The following is a 22881-nucleotide window of genomic DNA, read 5'->3' on the forward strand; positions in this document are numbered from 1 at the left end:
GGAAGGACACTCTTCTGTTTTTTTCTCTTTCAGCAACAGGCAAATAGTTGTGGGAGAGTGGAGAGGGGGGCTATCCATCCAGTTCCTCTGCTGTTTCCCTTAGAGCTGTACTTTCTAAGACATCCATTTTCTGTACATATTAATGAAATTTCCACCACTGCCTTCTTGAGGAGCATCAAGTCCTCAATTTTTGGATCTGGAGTCCCTTTTCAAACAATTGATCTTGTAATTGATGTGTGTGTCCTTTTGGTACTGCTGTAGCCAGAGAAAAAGAAGGTAAAATGATGGGGAAGCAGATCTTTGTTGCATTCCTGATAACTAGCTGCATCAGAATGGATTTTTTGTATTTTCAAAATAAGTTATTCAGTGATATCTATTTAATACCTTTCCTCCTCTCCCTCCCCTGGTTCAACTCCTCTATGGTTTAATTACCCAGCAAATCTTTCAGAGTACTTTGCCTTTGAACTGGGTGAAAGTCAGGACTTTTGTGGAGAGGGACTCAGGCTGGCTGTCAGCAGCATCCTCATGGGTCAGCAGCCTTTCAAAAGTGATAAGACAGGTTATTCCCCCCCTCCCCCCCCCCACCAAGTTAAAGTTTAAGGGTACAATTTGAAACAACGCAGGAGCAGGAGGAGACTTCCTCTTGCAGACATGATGCTTCAGGGGGTCCTGTCATGTACAGGGTGGCAACTCCAGATTTCTTAGCAGAACTCGGGGCCAGGAGCAGTGTCTTGCACAGATACCACTGCTCTGTGCCCTGTGCCATACCTGCTGCGTGACCCAGCAGATCTGTCAGCCAGCAGGCACCTGTACCACAGCTTACTGACCCGTCTCCCGCTGCATGCCGCGTTCTGGGGACAGCTGATACTCATAGTTTATGGCTACAAATGGCCACCAAATCAGCCAAATGTCTATACTAAGAAAATGTACTAGTAAGAATTGGGAATCTTGGCATCTGTTCTGTTCAATTCTATTCTATTCCCATGTCTATCAGTCACTCACTGACACAACACCCCTGTGCCTCTGTTTCCTTATCTGCAGAATGGCAAAGTAATACCTAAAGCTGTTGAACGGCTTCATTAATAAAAGATGTGAAAGCACTCGGAGATCTTTGTGTGACAGGTGTTGGATAAATTTGAAACTAATATTCTTGCTTTCCAGCTTTACCATCCACAGTCATTGATTAGCTCCAGCAAAACACAGAAATATTTCTGGCTGCTCTAGCCACTGATTCAGATCACTTAAACTATAGCATAAGTTACTAGAAAATAAATTACAAGCACATCAGGCTCAGCTAGAAGTTCTAGGTGTGAAACCCTGGATGGTCATTACAGGTTACTGATGCTTGCCCTGTACTGAATCAAAATTAATTTCCAAGAACACTGAATCTCTGTGTTAGGGAGGTACCTGTGAAATGAGAAGAGTCGAGCAGATTTCTGATGCCTGTGTGCGCACCTACAGCCATGGATCTAGTGAGAGAAACAAAGTTACGGTCATAAACACATTTATTCCAACTCTGAATGACGAGGAATAAATGAAGGAGAGGGAGGCAGTGCAATACGAGGTGAGTCCCAGGGCTGGCTCCGTTTCCAGAGCTCCTTGTTGACTCTTTGAGTGATCTTGTGTAAATCACTTCACTGTCGGTGTTGGTGCCTCAGCTCCCCCAGTGTGACTGGAGGTTTTTGCCATGCAAATTGATAGTCAAAAAATTGTCCTAAATTACTAGATAATGCTACTGCATTTATTTATTTATTTATGGGCTGCAAACTGTGGCGGCAGTTCTCACTCCCTGAGGATTAAGCATTATTTGGCTGGTTTGGATTCAGCCTGTTATTACAGGAACATTAAAAAATAAAAGTTATATTAAAGTAGCGTGGAGTTTTAAGGAGCGCGGTCATTCCCGATTCTGACCTTGCTCTGGTGCAAGCAGGCATCCGCGGCCGCGCAGGCTTTTGTCTAGCAGCACAGGGGGGAGCTGGGACGGCCCCACCGGGGGGGCGGCGTTGTTCGTGCAGCGCGCCTGCATCGCCGTGCAGGGCCGCGGCGGGTGCCCTGTTGCAGCCCCGCTCCCCGGCTCCGCTCGCGCCCGGCCGCCGCCGCACGTGCCCCGCCGCTCTCTCGCGTGGGCTGCCCGGGCCCAGCGCTGCCCGGCGCCCGGCCCCGCTCCGCGCCCGCGCAGGAGCCGCGCGCCGCGGCCGCCCGCCGGAGCGGGGCTGCTCTCCTGGCTCAGGGGTTCCGCGCGGGAAGCGGGCGTCTGTGGTGGCCTTCCCCTCTCCGTGGCTGGGGTGAAAACGGGGCTTTTTTGTGTCTTTTTTTCGGTTTTTGGAAGAGGGACATTTGCAACGGGAACGCGGTGAGCTCGGGATGAGCTCAGGCGCCCGTTAGGAGGCTGGCACGTTGGGTCACCCCCTCCCGGGCACCCAGGGGACCGGCGCCCCTCCCGTGAGAAGCAAGGGTCTCTCTCGCCGGGGCGGGCCCGGGCGGCGCAGCGGGGTGCTCGGGGCGGCACTCGCGGGCCCGGCGCGCCTCTGCGCAGCCCGCGGTTCCCGGCGGGGCGGCGGCGGGTGCGTGGCGCGGCGGGCAGGGCGGTATTTTGAATCCTTCGGCCAAGAGTTGGGGGTAGTTTGGGTCTTCGGCGTTGTTTCCCCCCGTCGTTATTAACAGTGAAGTTGAGATTAACGCTCTGTTCAGCCCGGCAGGATGCGCAGGACGCGGAGCCCCCTCCGTGCCCCCGCCCCGGCGCGAAGCCCGGGCGGCGGCGGTGCGCGTGTGTACGGGAGAGGCGCATGAATGGCGGGGGCGGTGCCCGCCCCGCTCCAGCCCCGCCTTCCCCGAGAGCCAGCCAGTCCCTCTGCGGAGAGCTGCGGCCGCCCTCATTGGCGCTTCCCTGCGAGGACATTTGCATACGGCTCGCCCATTTGTGGAGCCGGCTTCCCCGGCCGCCCCGGCTGCGCTCCACCTGCGCCGCCGAGTTGCCTGCACTTGGCGCGCCGGCCGCGAGCATCCCGCCCCCGGGCTCCGCGCGCCGCGCCGCGCCGCCAGGCCCCGCGCGCCTCCGCTGCGCTCCGCTGCGCTCCGCTCCGCTGCGCTCCTTTCCTCCCGGCCCGGCCCTGCTGCCTCACCATCGTGCTTGCCTTGGAAGACCTGGCATTGCCCTCCCAGGCTGCACAGGGTTAATCGGCTTCAGCGCTCGGTCGCCTGGATCCGGTGGAAAGAGGATAACCATCCACATCTCTCTCTGTGTGCGTGTCTAGCAATTCTGCATTGCAATACTTGCTAGTGGAGAAGCAGCAGAAACCCCTTGGAATTGGGATAAAAAAATCAAAAATTTATCTGGGGTCTCTGGCTTTTTTCTTCTTTTTCTTTTAATAGTCCAGCTCCAACTAAGTGAGATACAGGGATCCCAGGCAGGGAAAAGTCCTCAAGGACCCCGTGATCCTGGAGGAACCTGACAAGTGAGAGATCCAGGATTCTCGTGCTGACATGTGTGGTTTTCCTGCTTTCTCCTGAAGGTTTGTTACAGCCGCGGGGTCCCTGGCACAGTAGATCCAGCTCTGGGAAACAGTGCATCTTGTTCTTCCGTGTGTTGTTACTAACCTTCCCCCTTCCCTCCCCTTCCCTTCTAGCACACATACGCTCTCACACAGACATACGCTGCCTCTTTCCCTCTTGAACGCACCCGCGCACTCTAGAGCCTCGGAAGCGACTCTCCTTTCTGCTAGCATGGGTCCCTTGGCATCATGAACCTTATCCTCGCTCCCTGGCTGGAATTCAAACAGCCCATCCGTAGGTGCCCTGTGCCTTGACCATGCACCTGAGAATAGACCCCAGCATTTGCCCGGGACGCCGCCCCGCCTGGACCCTGTGGATGTGCTCTCTCTTTTGGGGATGTATCATCAGCTCTGTGTGGAGTTCCTCTAACGTGGCTTCTTCTGCCTCCTCTTCCTCGTCTGTATCTCAGGCTCAGTATGAGCATCATTTCCACGGCAGCAAGCACCACTCTGTGCCTATCTCTATCTACCGCTCCCCTGTCTCCCTCCGAGGAGGACACGGTGGGTTCCCGCTATTGTTTCTTTTTAACCTTTTTGCAGAGCAGTTAGAGCAGCAAAGGGGAACTGGGAGCGCCCTGTGGATAACGTGTGTGACTCCGGGGGGATGGGGGAGTCTCTCAGCCCCTCATATTTGCTCTGTTAGCTTTCCTACCCTCCTCTCTTCCCCTGCCCCCGCTCCTAGCACAGCACGGCTCTGAGGACAAGCTGCTTTCAGAGCCAACTTCCCTGGTTGGTCGCCCAGCAGGGTGGGTGCTGGCGGGGCTGCACGGCCCCATGCTGAGCGGTGCCACCGTGCACCTTGGAGAGGGTCCCGCTGGGGCTAAGAGTCTGCCAGGGAGGGAGTTGGTAAGTCCCAGCTCCCGCCTCTAGCAGAGTTACAGCGGCCGATACAGTCCTTGCAGCAGAGCATCTTCGCCACCCCCCTTCCCCCCCCCCCCCCCGCCAGCCTTCACAGGGGGCAGTTGCCGGAGGCCTGGCTGGGGAGCCCTGGAGGGGGCACCCACAGGTGCTTTGCCCCTGCCCTGTCTGCTTGCTTACTCACTGCCTTCTTGGGTGAAGTTGTCCAGCAGTTCAGGGTGTGCGAAGGGAAACACGAGGACTTCTTACCCTGTGCTTCTGGCTGCCTGCTTGGTGCCTGGTAGTTAGTGGCTTCCCAGGAAACCCAGGGAGAAGAAATAACAGGGAGTGTGTTCCAACACAGGCGGCAAGGGAGGAGGGGGCCTGTGAATGCCAAGGAAGGGGGGACCCGCCAGCATCTGAAATGCTGAGCAATGCTCAGCGGCTGAGAGCAGGGCTGGCTCTGCCCAGGCCTGCCCAGCTCCCCTGGGTCTGCCCACAGGGCCAAGAGGAGATGGCCCAGGCAGGCTGACCTGGGGGCTCTCCCCTGCCTCCCCCATCACCTCCCCCATCGCCTCCCCCTCCGCCCTGTGTCCCTCTACTTCTGCCTTCAGCCAGGGAAGATCAGGCAAGCCAGGGCCTGGCCCTTCCTCACAGGGCTGCAGTTGATAGGGAGAGGTTCAGCTGTGGTGTGAATGCCACAGCAGCTCTGCTCTGCCCCCATTTAGGCAAAGGCAGTGCTAGATTGGATAGGTGACTTCTGTTTCTGCCATCACACCCTGCCCTGGTGCTTCCCTCCCTCCCAGCTTGCTTCTCCTGTGGCTGTTCTTTTTTGGAAATCCTTTGGGACAGGAACTGACTGATCCTCCCCCATCCCTCACCCTAGCACAGTGGGGACTGTCTCACATGGTCCTTGCATGTTGCTGCAACCAACAGCAGTCCCGTTGCTAATAATTATTAACTGATAACTTAGTTTCACATGGGTGGTGCTTAACAGATGGCTTTGGTGTCTGCTTGCATGGCACTGGTTCCCTTTCCATGCAGGGCCCGAATATGTTTTGCTTGCTTTCTGAGGTGGATATGAGCCTTGAGACTGAAGTGAGCATTAGGAAGGCTGACAGGATACTGCCACTTCTGTCTGCAGAACTGGCCATACACCTCCAGCCTGACCCTTTTCACCCAGAGTTGTTTCAGTCCGGGGTCCTTGCCTCTGCATCATGGTGCTATTCTGCAGCACCCTGGGCTCCCCCCTCCTGCGCTGCCAGAGCACCTGCAACCTGCCCTGCAGTGCTCCCCCATACCCTGCTCTTGCACCCTCCAACAGCTCTGCCAGAGCACCTTCTGCTGTTGCCGACCTGCTCTGCTGGTGCTCAGTTGTGACCTGCAGCATCTGCTTTCTGGCTTTGTTCCTGAGCCCATTCCCTCTCCAGTGCGCCTCAGCTCAGACCTGTGGTACTGAGCTCCGTCTACAACTCTGCCAATGTACTTGTAGCCTTTATTGGAGGTCCATCCCTTGCTGTTCCATTTGAACTCTTTATACTGCTCTGCTGGTCATCTGAGCCCTCAGCCAGGATGCTTTTGGTTTTAATGTCTCTGTAACCCCTATATACCTCTGTGAGCGCATCCTCCTAGTGCCTACTGCAGCCATGTCATGCGGCATTTCAACCTACTATCCCAGGGCTCTCCCCTCCCTTCCTCTCTCCTCCCAACCTGTCCTCTCCCTCATATCTGACACTGGTCCTTACTCATCCTGAATACTCTTGCGTTTTTGTTATCCTTGGGCCCTGTACAGACATGATTCTCTAGCTAATTGAGTATTTCTTTGATGGCAGGGGAGAGTGAAGTCTGGCTCATAGGTCACTTGGGAGTAAAGAAGAGAAGGATGTCACAAAATGCCGTAGTGGTTAGCCTTGATATAAAAGGCAGGGAACAGTCCATGCGAGAGTTCATAGTCCTGGTCAAGAAATGATAGTTCTTTTCTCCTTGATGACTTTTCCATCTCCCCTGAAAGCCCAGCAAATCCTTATTTAGGAGCCCAATGCAAAAGCTGTTATCAACTTCAGTGAGAGACATGCACATTTTTTCTATGTCCTTGCTGCAGTAAGGAATCAAGGGAAATGAAGAGCTCTGGGAGCTCAGGCCAGCACATAAGCCAGTATGAGATTTTTTTTCCTTTCCTAATCATGGCATATAGCAAAGCTGGCGTGAAACCCCCTTTGGCCATGAGTAAAGACGAGAGAGAGAGAGAGAGAGAAGAGACCATAAAGACAGCTGGTCTTGTAAACACACACATGGTTTATTTTTCTGTTTTCTTTCTCTGTTGCACGACAGAGGCCCTTGGAATTTGGATCTGTGACAGTGTTGAGGAGTCAGATCCCAGGGAGGCCATGCACTCTCCGTGTTTACTGGGATTTTGATTTTTTAATTTGCTAGAGAGAAGCAAAGAATTCAGTCTGACTCCTGCCATACTCAGTGGCTACATACCCACTGACTTCAGAAGGAATAGGTTCAGGACTCAAATCACCCTTCTATGCTGCTTTACAGTCCCACAGCATTGATCTCCTGGGTTCAGTTCTGTAACTAACTCTATATCCTTTTTTTCTTATATATCCCAGTAGTTTTCAATCTATTTGAAGTAGCGTATGGGTATGTAGAACACAGGAAAAGTAAATGTCTCCCTACCAATGAACACTTGTTTGAAATCTGTTCAGCACTCCTTTAAAATCAGTGCAAAACCTTCTTTTGGCTTACCTTGAACAGCACTGGGCACAGATCTGGCTGTCACTGTAGTGTTGGTGGTGTGAGAGTTAATTCTGAAATCACCAAGCTGGTGCTTTCCGGTAGGTGAGCTGCAACCTGCAAATGTAAAACTTGGCACAGTATATCATCTCAAGGAGAAAGTCTTTGTAACAGGTTTTCCTCCTGTCAGCAGGTGAGCAAACCTGGACGGGCTCGGAAGGCCTGCGAGTCAGAAGAAATCTTTTTTCTGTGTGAGGATCTTCCCAGACTGGCAAAATTTCTCTTTCTGAACAATAGGAAGGGAAAGCCATTATTTCTGTTTGTTACACCAAGGGCTTTTGGGACAGAGGCATGATAAAAATCCAGCTATGGAGCAAAGTTGTTTGAGCTATGTTTATTAAAAGTACGGATGTGCTGAATCCTTCTCCCCCCCATAGCTATTTAGCAGCCTGCTGGGTCAGTTGCTTACCAAGGCCTGTAGCAGGGGCTTCACAGCCCCTCTCTCCATGTCTTCATCGCCTCAGCTGCTGAATAATGCATGCCTCCGGTTGACAGATAAAATTAAGAGATTTGTGCATGTTTTGTCTTAGTGATGAATTAATTAATTTGGTTTCTCCTTTCCTCCTCCAGCTGTATTTTCTCTGGCCCTCCTTCATGGAGGGGGAGCAAGGGTGCACAGAGCTGACGTGTGATGCCTTGTGCAGATTGCCCCAGCCTTCAGCTGTGCCGGGGCAGCTGTGGGAGGAACGATGGGCTTTGGGACATTTTTCTTTTGTTTTTTGCTTTGCAAGGCTTGTTCAGGCTGTTGAACGAGACACAGCAAAAAGTGAAGGCTTGTTATGAGGACTGGCAGTGAGGAGTCACCAGGTCTTGTAGGTGTAACTCTCGGGCCTTATTCAGTTCTCAGAAGTCCTGTCATTCATGTGAAGCATTTTCAAAGGTTTTTCTATCTCTCCTGTCTTTTTTTAAGATTAGCAAACGATGGTGAGCGTTTGGACAAATGAGTATTTCCATGAAATAGGCAGGTACTCTGCAAACCAGTGTTGAAGCTTCCCACACACAGCTGTGACAATGTACCTTCTATCTAATATGCATATCCTACTCCTTGCAGCTCTTCCAATGTGACCTTTTTCTCATCTCAAGTGTCTTTGTCGTTCCAGTCCTGCCTTCTCTGTAAAATAGAGAACTAATTCCTGATCCCTGGTGCTGCCCCTACCCCAGTACCAAGCCAGGACCTTCCCTTTTACCCCATTGTCAGGAGATTACTTTGAGCAAAGGCTGGTAGCTTTAACAAAAGGGAAACATCATCTTACACAGAGCAGTTGGTGACCCATTAAAATTAACTTCATTCAGAGCTTAAATTAGGGTTGCAGTTCAGTTCTGCCAAAGTGGAAAGCTAGAAGTCCTATCTGCTTTCTGTGGCCACTCTCTGGCCTCTATAAACAATGAAGCCTGCATTTTTGGAATGACTAGGGATTCTGCATGCCTGAGTGTTTAGATTCCCTTCCTCAGACATATGAACAATGACCGTTATTTTTAAAGAATGGTCAGGTCTGTTTAAATTGTCTCAAGCTGGATATCCATAAGTCAAAACACCCATCTCACTAGTCATCTTCATTTTAAGTTGGTCATAATTGAGTTTTGCTCCCCTGCAGTAAGTCTCTTTAGCTCTTTGGAGAAAGCACAGCATTTAGTAGTTGAGCACATGAAAATTGTGGGATACGTGAAGGCTGTTTCCTCAAAAAGAAATTACTATATGACTTACTGTTTGCATACTTCTGTATGAAACAGTTTCTGACTGGATACTTCGACTTCTCATTCTGTTGTCCTAGGCTGTGCTTAATATCAGCTGTTCCCAACTAGGATTAGCTGCAAAATTGTGACGTAAGTTTGTTCACCTGGTACTTGATCCTGTGAGACCCAGTGATCTAATGAAATCTGGAACAGGAAAAAACTAATGTTACTGCTGAAACGTGTCTTACTGATTTAATACATGTCTCTGTGCCTTTTGAAACACTGCTCAGTCCCATGCTGCTGCAGGTACAATCTCATAGGAAATATGTTAAAAAGCCCTCCACTGATAGATACCTTGTTCTTATCCAGTATCTCACAGCACATTTTGCAAAAGTGGAAATGTTAGTCCTGAGTCAGAATTAGATCAGGGCTTTCTTACTTCTTGTATTTCCTTTACGATTTAGACTGGAGAGAGGTTTCTTCTTTATTATTTCTGCTTTTGGATAACATAGCCCTGACTTGTCAAGCAACTGCCACATTCTACTGCAGAGGTGACTGCATTTCAAAGACAGATGAAGGATCCTGGTATATACTTTGTTTAGGCATTGAAGTTGTAAAGAATATTGGGATGTGTGACTCAAGCTACACAGTCAGAACACTGCAGAATGATAACAGAACTTTTTATAATATTCCTATGTAAAAAAAAAAAGATGGTAGAGAATTTTCTTAAAGATGCTGGCCAGTTTTATTTGCTTTTACTCTCTTCTTTGGTCATGGTGTGAAAATACATGTTTGAACAATGTTATGGTTGTCACTGGGATATTACATACTGTGCTGATGGAAGATCAGATTCCTTGCACAAGTCTCCTTACAAGTAGGTCAAACTAATATAACACTGAAAATATCAGGCTGGTGTCCAGGTGGAGGTGGTGGTGAAGTTCCACAGTTTGTCATACAAAAGGTAAGAAAGAATTGAGGATTATAAATGTAAGGAACATAGGTTTTGCCTGGGAAATATACTGGATGACCACTCTTTTGTTTTTTCCATGTCTATATGCTGTGATTTAAGGGTACCAGCTGTTCAATTGCCCGGGATGACAGTCCTGTGCTGGCTGGGAGTCATTTTTTGGTTTTTCTTTTTTTGTTGCTCTGTTGGGTTTGATAACTATGAAAGATCATTTGCACTGAAGACGAAAGGGTGGTTTTGATATTTTCTATGTATCCTGCACACAAAAGACTTGACCAGTGGCTCAGACTCGTATAACCTTGGTGAAACATGGCCCTTCTCTCTGATTTGTTGTCATCTGTGACATGAGGACAAAACTGTTTATCTCCCAGGTGAGCTGAGCAGTACCAGTGCACCTGTGTACTTTGAGATCCTTGGCAGGAGAAGTCCACAGAATCCATGCATTTCCACAGAAATGTATGAAATCCCAATATTCCTCTTGTGCTTTAGATTTCAGGGCAACTTAACAGCCTGCTTTGACCTCTGCTTGAAGGACAGGGCAGACACCTGTGAATTCTGAACCCAGAGCCTGGTGGCAGTTTCCCTCGTGGCTCTAAAGCCTGAACAGGGTCTCGTGACAGTTGCTGCTGTTGGTGTCTTCAAAGGAGCAGGGAGAGCATTTGCACTGGAGCGTTGGCTGCTCTGAATCCCAGGGAGGCGCCTGAGTGGGGGGGCCTGCAGTTCCCCACAGCTCCCTCGCCACTCTCACGAATTACTTCTCTTGTACTCTGTGTGTGTGTGTGCTGTTTTAGCACATTAAAACATAACTACATATACCCTGAGTGACTTTCCCCCAAACTATGAATTTAAAGTACTTCCGACACTGTCTTTTAGAACTTGAATATAATTATATGCTTTGAGTGTAAATTGTGTTTTTTGCGAAATAAGAAACTAATGGAAATGATCTGCCTGTTCCTGTAGTTTACAGATTATATGCTTTACATCTGGGGATGTATATTTAGGCTGCTTCTCTGTATGGTATATTAAAATGTAAATGAAGTTGGTGTGAGCTATAGTGGTTGCTAAGCATGAATAACAGGTTGATAAAGGACATTACTAAATTGATCTAGTGTTAACGTTTACTTCAACATCTCTTACTTTTGCACCTTTCATCTTTTTGCATTCTTGAGGGAGAAGAGGCAGGTAGAAAGTATTTAACGGCCTACTGAGGGCCTTGTGTCTGCAGAAGCTCAAGGGACAAGGTGAATGAATCAGAAAGACATAAGATGTTGCTAAAAAAAGGCCCTTCACGTATCCTGTGAATACCACGTGGTAAAGAATCAGGAAAGACTGTTTTCTAGAGAGCTCAGGAAAAGAGTACTGTCAGGCTGACTTCCCTGTTTATTTACCGGCCAGGGTCCATGTAACAACTGCAGAGTAAATGGATTTCCACCATATACTTGGAACATGGTTTTTGGATTTAGAATGAATTCAGCGTATCTACATCAAGTGAACAGATCAAATGATTGGGTGGGGAGAGGAGGTGGAGTTTGTTTTTTCTTACAGTTTGTTCTTTAACATCCCACTGGACAACATCAGCTGATTGTCCGGAACTGTACAGCGAACCTTTTGGTTCCCTGCTTGCCTGCTGCACTGCCCAGCCAGGTGAGCTGGGGACTTCATGACTCCCTGTCGTGGCTGGCTCCTGCAGTTCAAACAGCCTGCTGCTCCTGCTCCAGCTGGTTTGCTAATTGACCCCCCGCTAGTGGAAACATTAGAGATGTTGTCTGGAAATGTTTATAACTAGGTGGTCCTGCAGGTTTGCTGGTTCAGCTTCAGGTATTTCGGTGCACAAACGAACTCCACCATTGGTGAAAGCTTCCAACCATAGTATGAGGGTAAAGCAGCACGGGAATTTCTTGAATAGCATTAGGAAGGCAGTTAAGGGTTGGTTAGGGAGAGAACAGACAGTAGACAGCTGTGTATCAAGCACACTGGTCTTGGACAGTGTCTCTCCTTATCTCACCTACAGAGTATATGCAAACTCTGTTAGGGAAGCCAAATCTACTGGAGTTTTATTACAACTGAGAAGTTAGCACTGTTCATTTTGTCAAGCTGGAAAGCCTGTTTCTTAAGCATATACTTGTGATAGCAAATTTTACAAGATGATTTCTCATCTGCCTACCTTCTGCAGGGTAAGTGAACAGGTTTGGCTAAAATAAGAAATGACCTAGAACTGTTGCCAGAAACACAACTAAATGTTTAAAAAAAAAAAAAAAAAACTTGGCTCATTTTGATCCAGCTATTATGTTGCCTGGACTATATGTAGAAAATTGGTTCTGCCAAGTTCTCAGCTTGACTGTCTGGAGTGCAAAGATTCTCACTGTCTGGTTGAACACTTGAATCCAGGTGTTTATTGGATTGAAACCTCTGAGTTTCTTGTACTTCTTCTTTTGTGACTTCTCTGAATTATGGTGTTAATCTGATCAGGTTTCACTCCAAAGATTGTTGGAACTGCCCTGAGCTTGTAGTTATATAGAGACGTTATCTGACCTACAGGTGATATGCATCTTTTGGTACCTTGAGAGACGAAAGTGGAAACAGTACGAAAAAACTTGACATTTTTCTCTTTCTTTCGCTTGTTCGTCTTGATTTACCTATCTAATAGTAGTCCATCTTACGTATTTCTCACATTTTGTTTATTCTGCTGATAAATACAATGTTCTAGGCTATCACAGAAGAGTTTATCATTCTTTGATGTCCACTGAGTGCAGTATTTAGGAATGCTGGTGGTCTGGGCAGGACCTGGAGAAATCTTAAATGTGGATGACATACATCTAGCCATCTGCCTCCTTAACCTCTCTTTAGAATTGCAGAAGAACCCCATTTCATCATTTCTTTGCAGTTAAGTAATGAATGCCCCAGCGATTTCCAGTTTTCCTCATCTTGCTGCCCTGTCTGCAGTCCAGCATATTTCCTTCAGAGAAGCTTTGCAAGATACTGATGGCTCTGAATGCCTTTTCACTTTTTATTAGCTCACCATGGAGTCTGCTCTCCATCCTGGGCCCTCGTGTGTTCAGATACAATTTATTAGAGGCAAGGAAAAGGCAAAGAAATTAATTTTTCTTGAGAAATGTATTCTGTGCCCTATAAGGATGAGAAGAAGAGAAACAGAGTAGAAAATACTTAATATTTTTTTTAAAACTTTTTTCTATGTTTCAGGAGAATTCTGGAGAAAAAATGTGCCTACAGTCATCCCTTTACCTGGTGACTTGCTTTGTTCTACTGGGCACTATGAGTATCCTGGGCTTGCAGTACCTGCAACAGAATAAGGTGGTGGGGTGTCTAACCTCTAGAAATGATCTGTACTGGATTAGGAAAAAAAGTGTATGTCTTATAACTAAAGATCGAGGGGGAAATTTTGTTCAGATGAATGCCAAGTGTGTATCTAAGCTTATTTCATTTCAGGCAATTGTTATTCCAGACAGGGTGGTCTATGCTTAGCAAGCCGTAGACTCAGGCCACTTCTCCTGGCCCAGTCATTAGGAAAACATGCACTGGCAAAATGAGCAACCTTTCCTACTGGGCTAATATTTGCAAGCTGATTTACAGAAATGGTGAAATCATGACCCCTCCGTGGGTACCTCAGTGGGAACTTTTGCTATTAATTTCAGTGAAGCCAGATCCCCCTTTGCAACAGGCAATGCTGAACAGGTTTTTCTGGAGCAGCAGCAGTGATCAGAACGGAGGAAAAGAAACCCCCAACTTTTTTTCCAGCTCTGCCACTGACTTACTGTGACTTTACCATGAGGGGAGTTGTAGGGGCGCATTGCACACTGCCAGGTGTTTCAGTTTCCCTTTGTTGTAGCACAGAAATGTTGTGAATATTTAAAGTCTCCTTAGGTCCTGGCATAACCTATGTGAAAGGAAAAGCACTGTATTGTTACTGTTCTCTCCCAACATACTGGAAAGAGATTTTCAGACTTCAGCCAGGATATTTGATCCTTTCAATTCAGGCAACATGACAGTGTTACAACACCTAGTATCATCTTTGCATAATGCCAGAGGCCCTGGGAAATCATCCCTGTAATTCCTTGAGAAGACTAGATACCCTTCCATGAAGCCAGTTCTACAAAGAAATATTTGTCCTCATCCAAAGAATACGGAGAGTCAGAAAAATGGGGAATGTCTGGACTACATAGTTAAATATGTAGTGTTTTGTTTCAGTCATTTTTTTTCTGGGAGTACATGATTCTCTGCTGTTAGTGACTGTTTCATTCGTTGCTTTAAGGAGCATTATGGACACGCATTTCTGTCTTTCCTTGGTTCCAGGACTTCAGGGTGATTTTTTGCACCGGTGACCCAAACAGTTGACCACTTCAGCCTAGCCTGTACTTCTAGTGTCCCCTGTTCGCTCTTCAGCTTCTGTCACAAGTCAAACCTTGTCTGCAAGTGTTCAATCAATTCATTTTACCAAAAATTGTGAACTAAAATTGAGGTGATTTCAGCTAGCAAGGGAAAGAAGAGGGGAGGGAGAGAAGAGGAGGAAGATGGAAATTAGGCTGAAGTGTAAATCAGTCAAGGGTACAATTCCCATTCTTTCTTTCTCTTTAATCAGGAGTAAAGGCGACAAGGATTATCAGAAGAACCATTAAAGATCCAAGTAGCTCTCAGCAAAAGACACAGAAAATTTGAAGCTGGAGGAAAAAATATACTGTCCAAGGGAAGAAAAAGGAAATAAAGGAGTATCAGAGCTCATCAGCAGAGTTGCCCTGTTGGCTACTCTTAGATGTGAGCTGAGGAGATGCAGTGTGCTCTGCAGAAGGTGTAGGGTCTGCAACTTCCCCTCCAGAGCACCGGGTTGTTGATGTTCAATTTACAGTGGTCTTCTAGCCACACGCTTTTTTGACCGTGGATCTAGACTCCACAGTATTCCATACTTTCTTACAAATTCAGTTTACTGTGATGATTGATACACCTGTTTTGCTTAATTTTTTTACTGTTATCTGTGTTCTTGGAAGCATGAAGTGCTATTTCCAATATCTAAATGACATTAATACATTTAGTTTATTTTTTACTGGTCTAAAGATTGAAGGCACTTTTTTAATACTGCTTGATGTGGAGGGAGTAAGGGTGGCTTCTGCTGCTGCTTAGTGTGGGGAGAGCTATGCAATGTTTCTTTTGTACTAATAAGGAGGTTGTTGGACTAGGCCCAGGGAAAGGCTATGCAGTACTGCAGTCTGAGGTGATCCCCAGGGTGTGTGTGCTTGCTCTGTGTATGCACATGTATTACATCAAAGGAGACAAGGAAGAGCAGTTCTGTTCAAATGCAGTGTCTGAATAGTGGGCATTTTTGTTTGGGCAACTCTGTGTGTATATGTAGGGATATCTGTAATATTTCTCCTCGGGGAAGCTTGCCTCAGTTCAGAAGCATTGTCTGTTTTTTATGTTTCTGCTGAGGTTTAGGATTATGTGTAATTCATTTCCATGGGGAAGCTGAGTTCAGATTCAGCAAAGGCCATGGGCTGTGTGTGTAGAATATTTCCGCCGAATACTGAGTTGAGACAAAGCTATCATATCTCAGGGAACTCTTTGTTTCTTTTATCCCATTTCACAGCTCAAGTGACCATCCTGCAGCAAGCCTTTTCTATATCCATGGTAGATTTCCTGTGGGATTCAAGGGCACCTTCTAGGGAGGCTGCTTTAGTCCCTGGCCTTCATGTATCTGAACTTGCCTGTGTTTACAGAAGTCCTGTTTGGTCAAGAAGTTTAAAATATGGCAATAGAAAGTGAATCCCTGATGTGGTATCACAATGCAACATCATGATTTTATGGTACACTGCATGGACAGCTGGCTAATGTTTTATTTTTATAATTCTTTATAAAATAATTATAAAATTGTAAAATAATAGCATGTAGTTATTTATCATTATTTAAATGATCCTTATATAAAACCCCCCAAATCTAGTGAATGTCTCCTGTAAAAAGGAAGATTTCTGTTATACTTGCTGTTTTTCTGTGGTTCATTCTCAGACATCCACGGAGAATCCAGAACAAGGAAGATGTGTTCTCTGTGTTTCAGGGAAGATCAGGAACGTGTAGTCATTGAAAAAGAATTTGCAGGAACTTTTTAGGCTTCTGCCATGCAAATTTAGGCTCTATGAATTCACAGACAAGAGGGTAGCTATAAGGAAATCATTTGAAGGGCTACAGTCGTACAGTAGCAAAGATTCATGAGCAAAAATAATTTTTGATTCAAATTACATTTGAGTCATGGATTCTTCTGGTAATCTCTGAGGACAAGACTTGGAAAATATATGAGTGAATTTAGAAAATTCACTGATAAATCCTGCATTAGAGTTGAGGTAAACAGGGGACTAAACTGCCCCAGAATGCTCCACTGCAGATAAACTCACAGTACAGTCAATGAAATGTCAGCACCAATTTTGGTTAGATGTTGATACACAATTAGAAGAGACATATCCAACCTGAAGGAAGAAAGTAATCGCACAAGATGATAAGAATTGCCATACACATTGGTCCATCTGGTCTGGTATTCTGTCTCTGGCAGTGGCCAGTGCCAGATGCTACAGATGGAAGTGAATAACCTCTTTGATATGTTTAATTGTATATCCCAAGGGAGGTTTCTTTTTTTCCTTGACCTCACAAATGATGATCACCTTATGCTGTAAAGAACTGAGAATGAGACTCATTGCAGTTTTGTCCTAATTATAATATTTTCACATGCCATTCTTATTCATAAATCTCTTTCTTATGATAACTTTTTGCTTAGCTATTTTTATATCACTATCTCAAAGCATTTTATATAGCTTCGTAGAGCATCACAGTGCTGATAGAGAGTGAGCAACTAGTTTTTGTATTTCTTGTTCTAAGAACAGAAAATGGGGCACGGAGAGAGAAAGCAGTTTGCTGAGTCAGACTCTGTTGCCACATTTAAACAGCCTGAATTCTGCCTATGTCCCTGGGTTTACTGTTTTCTGTCACTTGACTCCAGGCCCTCAGGATGCCTAATTGATAGGCTTAGGAGGTTAATAGACTTCAGGCTATCTGAAGGTGGCCGTGCACAGAGTCAAAGCTGACAGCAGAACCGGGCACTAATGATGTCTGGTCCACTGCACTGTTCACATTGCTTTTACTTTGTGGCAAGGCTATGTTTCTGTCCAGGATTTCCTCACAGAAATACATGTATAGGGGAAGGAGGCACATGCATAAGTTGACACTACTAAGAAGTGTTGATTGTCATCTGTGTACTGTTTGATTGATCCGTGCGTGTACCTTGAATCTAAAGTATTTCAAATGCATCTGATTTACTGTTTGTGAGTACATCATCAGTTTTCAGTGCATGTATATCAGGTCTTCTTGGAAGCTTTCACTCGCTGCACAAACACTGTAGCATTGTCACATGTGCCCTGAAGATCTAGGTGTCCAGAAATGCTAGGCACAAGTGCACAGTCCTCCAGCTCCTCAGACAGAATTTCCAGGCAGAAGAGTAAGTCCTCTTTGGGGAAATCTGTGCATATGACAACCCTACTTCTTTTCTTGCTAATAATATTCTGCATCGCTGGTTTCTCTGGGTTGGAACACACTTTCTACACTCTGTGTGTGTGTGTGTGTGGGCATTGCTTTGCAGAAAAGCTGGGTTTGTGCGTGTGTGTGTAATAGAAACAACCTCAGCCATGCTAAATGCTGCCAGAACTGGTCTCTCTTCAGCCTCCAACTGTATAGAAGTTAGCTGTGTTGTGTCCATTTTCAAACAGCCGCTGCCATGTGCTCATCTGCAGTGTTTCATCTGCATTCCATGGTACATAGAAGTGAGTCATTTCCATTCAGTGTTTTCTTCTAAACTAATGAAAGCCTCCCAAAGAGCAGCTTTCAGATAAGAGTATCCCATAGGGAAAGAGGCAGAGGGATCTAAGCAAGGAATAGGGAAGCAGCAACTTCTTAATATGGATCCTGGTTTGACCCTGCCTTTTGCTATAGCTCTGGATAGATCCCTTCCCCTCTGCCTGCTGTAAACTCCCAGGGGGTAATACGGAGTTGAAATACTTGCCTGTTGCCTAGCAGTTTGGGAGGCATGATGGTCTGATCCTACTTTAACTGTTTCAAACTGGAAGACCTTTCGTGTAAAGACAGAATGGTGGGTGGCACAGTGCTCTCAGGTGGCTAGAGATGGCTTCAGCTCGCTTGTCAGCAGTTTGCATAGCTAAAGAAGCAGCTCTGACCTACAGATCTCACTTTCAGCCTTGGCTGCAGTGGTGTGTAGAGCATGCTTGTGCCAGCCCCTGGATGAAAATCTTTGATCTCTTGTATTTGTCTAGCAATTGGCAGCCTCGTCAGCTGAAAAGGAAGGCCAGCCTGGGCAGAGTGGCCTTCCCTCTGTTGTTGTAACCTATGATGTGAGTAAGGAAGGCGACAGAGAATGGAGGGCTGTTCCACCTAATATGTTCAGGGTTTCTTTTTTTATTTTTGTTCCCTATATGAAATGGGACGAAAAAAACAAAGTGTTGAAAATATTGAGCTGGATATTCCAAAGAATTCAAAGATGGTCAGTCTAAGTTCTTTCTGTCAACAGCTACTGCTCTAGGGAGAGAGATCGCTTCTTTATGTGACACCCAAGCACCCGATGCAAAATTACTGTAATACAACCCTTCATCTGTGCACAAACACACACCACTTGTATATCTTTGCTTCTGATTACAGCCCTATGCAGGAGCTTCTACAGAAAACCATTAAGCTTCTGTAGAAAAGATAGAATCATTAAAAGATGTTTTCCCAGAACTCACTCCTTCCATAGAACACCCATAGCCCTCAGCCTGCTTCCTCACCAACCTTACTGAAGTCATCATCAGAACCAAAATTCATTTGAAATCAAGCCACAGATGGCCTAGTTTCTACAACCGCTGTAGTAAAATGTCACTCACAATAAAACCATCAAAAGCCTTGGGTTTAACACATGCACAGTCCAGAATATGGTGTACTTCCTCCAGTGCACCGAAGGCCCTCACGGAATCTGTGTTAGGGAGACCAAAAACCAACCATGTACCATGGTGAACTATTAAGTTCAGACATTCAGTACTTAATAGAAACGTCCAGATAACAGTAGGAGAACATTTTTCACAAATAACCACTCAAACCTATCAGCCCTGATCCTCAAGGGAGTCCTTCAAAACAGCTTCAAAAGATGATCTTAGAAACTGAAATCTGTAACTCTGTTATTCTCTAAAAATCAAGGGCTCAATAGCAATATTGATTTATAGCACATTATATTTCTTCTTGCATCCTGCTGTTTGTAAACTCCTTTGTGTCCTGTAGACAGCAATTAGTTCTCTCTGTCCCATTGAGGCAGAGACTATTACCTCTCCCTTGCTAGTACCATTCCCCACTGATCTACACGTGCCAGTCACCTTTTCTCTCAAACTGACTAATCAATTACCATTACCAAGTTACATTCAAAGCCGTTACCTTTGAAGGTTACTGTTAAAATTTTAGGTCTGAATAGGGCTTATGTTCCTTGTGTTGTGCATTTTATCCCACTATACCAGTTGGTCTACTAAAGGCAAACCTTGCTCATTTATATCCTTTGATCATCATGGTTATAACAGCATCATTACAAGAATATCAATCTTTGATATTTTTAAACTTCATTAGAGTATTCGTTAATTGAACTTTCTAAACAAAACATGTTTTTAATGAAACTTGAAACCTTATTGTTAAATGTCTAAAGTTCTTTAAAACTGGATTTTTGAGCAATTCCTATAAATAGTTTAGTTCTGATGAATTACCTTTCAGTGGAAAATTCTCAACCAATGCTAGTCATAAAACATTGGGACATAAATGCAAACATGAACACATATACACACACAAGCACACACAGACACACACACAGACACACACACACACATCATTCTGTTTTTTTCCATTAGAACCATTCTGAAAGCACTGGTTACATGAGCATTAATCCATTTAGAGGGCTCCCAAAACAATTTCTGCTTTCTTTTTCCCTTACTGGATACAGTGGAGATTGAACAATCGGAGAAATTAGAAATGTTTGTGGATCTCAGCTGTAGGTGAACTGTCGCTCTGGAAGCGAATATTCTAAACCATGCTATTGTCCCAAGCTTTTAGTCTCAAAACAAGCCATATGTTGTAATATGATTCTGATTTCAACTGAAGAGGAAGCTAAACTGTACCTGAATTTAAATTGGTATCTTGAGAGTTGGATACTGGAAAAAAACATTCAAGGGCCATGGAGCAGTGTCATACATCAGTAATATGTTCATGGTATTTTCTATCTATAATTACAGAACGAACCCAGTTCTATAAGTTTTACCAAAGCAGGCTGTGGTTGTGAACTTCTTAAAGTATTGTTGATTCTGTTGTGAGAACACTTCCTTGTGGACTTTTGCACTGATTCTGCACTAAGAAATTCAAGTCTGTAACCTGCTACTGGAGCAAGCCTGAACCACAGCTCAATCCCATCTTCACTGCTAGATGCCATACCATGTTTTTGCAGTGTTTAAACCTGAACAGATTTAAAGCCTAAACAGTTTACTGTTTAGGCAATTGACTATTTAGGATAACAATACAGTATGTTGATCCATTACAACAGTACCTTGTTCAGGCACATATGATACAGTCACGTTTTCATAAATGAGTAATCCTTGCATGTATGTACCCAGTAGGGTTTTCACACCTAAATTAAATATTTTAAAATCTGTTCCCAGTTGCTGGTAAAAGAATGGAATAGATAATTTTGATGGGGGGGAGGTCACAGATATGTGGGACATGATTTAGTCTTTATTTTGCGAGGTTTTTCACTGTTTCTTTCTTACAAAACCATTTCTTAAATAACATCATTGACATATAGCTATGTGTTTGTTAGTCTAGAAGAGATCAGGGTCTGGGAATCTGTTTCTGGATCTACCATCTTCTGGATTTATAAGCATAGTCAAATTATGCAAACTACTTATGGTGCTATTTCCTCCTGGGTATGGGAATTACAGTCGTGACCTAGCTTTGTAAAGCATTTTGAGGTGCAGAGTACTTTTTGTCTATATAAATGTCAAGTATTATTATAAGTGTCTGCATAGAAAGTATGATGTATGTTCGCACATACACATTTCATTTAGAATAGAGTCCTGATTTTACCCTTAATTTACCTTTCCTGAAATAATGTATAGCAGAAACGTAATCCTTGTGTTGCATGGTTATTGGACTAGGTGTTTGAGGATATTTTTAAAGTGGATATTCATTAATACAATGATCTTATCCAGTTCCTCATTTAATCTGTATTGAGCTGCCTAGATGTTATTCATATTCCCCTACCACCAGCAAGTCAAGGTCTTGGGGAAACAGACTTGATGCATTCTGCTCATCCCCGATAGTTCGTCATCTGAGATAAGCCAGGGTTGTCTGCAAACTGCAATCTCATCAGGCAGGCTCAGATAGCATCTCACTTGACTTTTTTGCTTATTCCATTAACACTACTGTCCTGAAGATTTGGGATGCTCAGCTTTACCATGCTAGCAAGAGCAAATGATTAAAAGGGGATACAGATTTACTCATCATTGGCTCCATTAAACATGACAACCCTTTTAGTTGTTACACTGAACCTCTCTGAGACTCTGCTCCCAGAGAGCATTTAAATAAGAGGGAGGGGAAGGATCAGAGTGCAGTGGCTTTTGTGATAGCTATGTACCACTATGCTACACTTTTTAAAGGTCGTAATTCATGTCTCAAGAAAGTGCATTTCCCCCCTTTTTTGGTTGTTGTTGTTCATCTCCCATACAGGTATTCACTAGAACTGGCCTATTAGAGTTGAGAGGCAAGTAGTTTCCCTAATTCTTGTTCACTAGGCTTATTTCCTACAGCTTAAATAGTTCTGGGGAGAAACCCAAGTGGTTACCACAGATGTGTGTGTGTAGCGGCAGTGGTAGTATACGTGTGGTCAGGGTCACTTAGCATGTTGTATAAGTTCTTGCAAAGTGTGCGCAAGTAAAGCTGTCTCTGTAGAGTGTCCTTAAGTTTTATAGTTCATCATTTGTACCTGAAAATGTGGCTATGTGAATAGCTAGCCCCCCAGAAACACTGGTTGGTAGGTTTAGAAGCCTGTGGAAAAGTCAGTCTCTCTCGTGTCCACATTTAAAGGAAATGCATGCCATTTGAGTGCTTGCGCTTGCAGAGAAGAGAATAGAGGGAGAGAGCACAGCAAGGAGTGAGTTAACTGACAGCCTTTCTATAGAGCTGGTCTGGAAAATATTTTTCAACTTATCTTTTCAATACAGAGGTTTTGATGCTTCTTCTGTTTCACAGGGTTCAAAATGGATCTGCTTTTCATGTTCTAAGGGTTTTTAGTTATACCATTTTGATAACAGTTCCAATAATATTTTGATAAAAGAATTAGCATTTAAAATGTTGTAAAAAAGAAAAATGGTGAAAAGTAAAATACTGCAGTTTTTAAAAGACCATTTTTCAATTTAAGAAGTCTTTAGTTTGAAAATATTAAAGCAACTCTTATCTAAGAAAATCTGCAGCAGAATGCCAAAAGGAAGCAGAGGTCGGGAGGGGAGGAAGAACAGGGTGGCCCTTCAAATCTAGCCATGATGATACTTCCCTGGAAGGGAAGAATGCTTATCCTAGAGAAGCAGGTCTTCTCCCAGAGTTTTAGCCGCTAGCGTCAACGGGTGTGACACGAACAAGAAGTCACTGAGACAGAGTCTTAATCTTGAATAGCCTGTTTATTCCTGATCTGTAAAAAGAAAGTGTTTTAATATTTTGCCCAACATGTCTATTTATTAAACTTCCCAACTGAGCCCAAATTCTCAACAGCTATTGACCACAGACCACTTTTGTTTTGAGAAATAGTTGTGTCCATGCCAGAGATTTTCAGGGAAATCCAAACTGTTGGATTATTTCCCATGTTGTATGACACAGTTGAGAATTCCCTAAATTTCTCCAGTCTCACTAGTAAAAGTTTGTCAGGGCTAGGTAGAGATTCTGAGGCCAAATACTGAGTCTAATGGACCAAATTTTGAAAGCTGTGCTCCACAGCAG

The 22881-nt window shown here is 44.9% G+C and overlaps 1 protein-coding gene across 1 annotated transcript in view; it reads left to right on the plus strand.

The window, feature by feature from the left end:
- Positions 1-3808: 3808 nt before the first annotated feature.
- Positions 3809-22881, plus strand: part of LOC106482900 (neurexin-3-beta) — a 374181-nt gene continuing 355108 nt past the window's right edge. The window contains exon 1 of the mRNA XM_013940616.2: positions 3809-4052. Within this exon, the coding sequence (XP_013796070.1) occupies positions 3809-4052 (244 nt within the window). The remainder of the gene's footprint in view (positions 4053-22881) is intronic.

Source organism: Apteryx mantelli, chromosome 4, assembly GCF_036417845.1.
Source record: "Apteryx mantelli isolate bAptMan1 chromosome 4, bAptMan1.hap1, whole genome shotgun sequence".
Lineage (NCBI taxonomy): Eukaryota > Metazoa > Chordata > Aves > Apterygiformes > Apterygidae > Apteryx > Apteryx mantelli.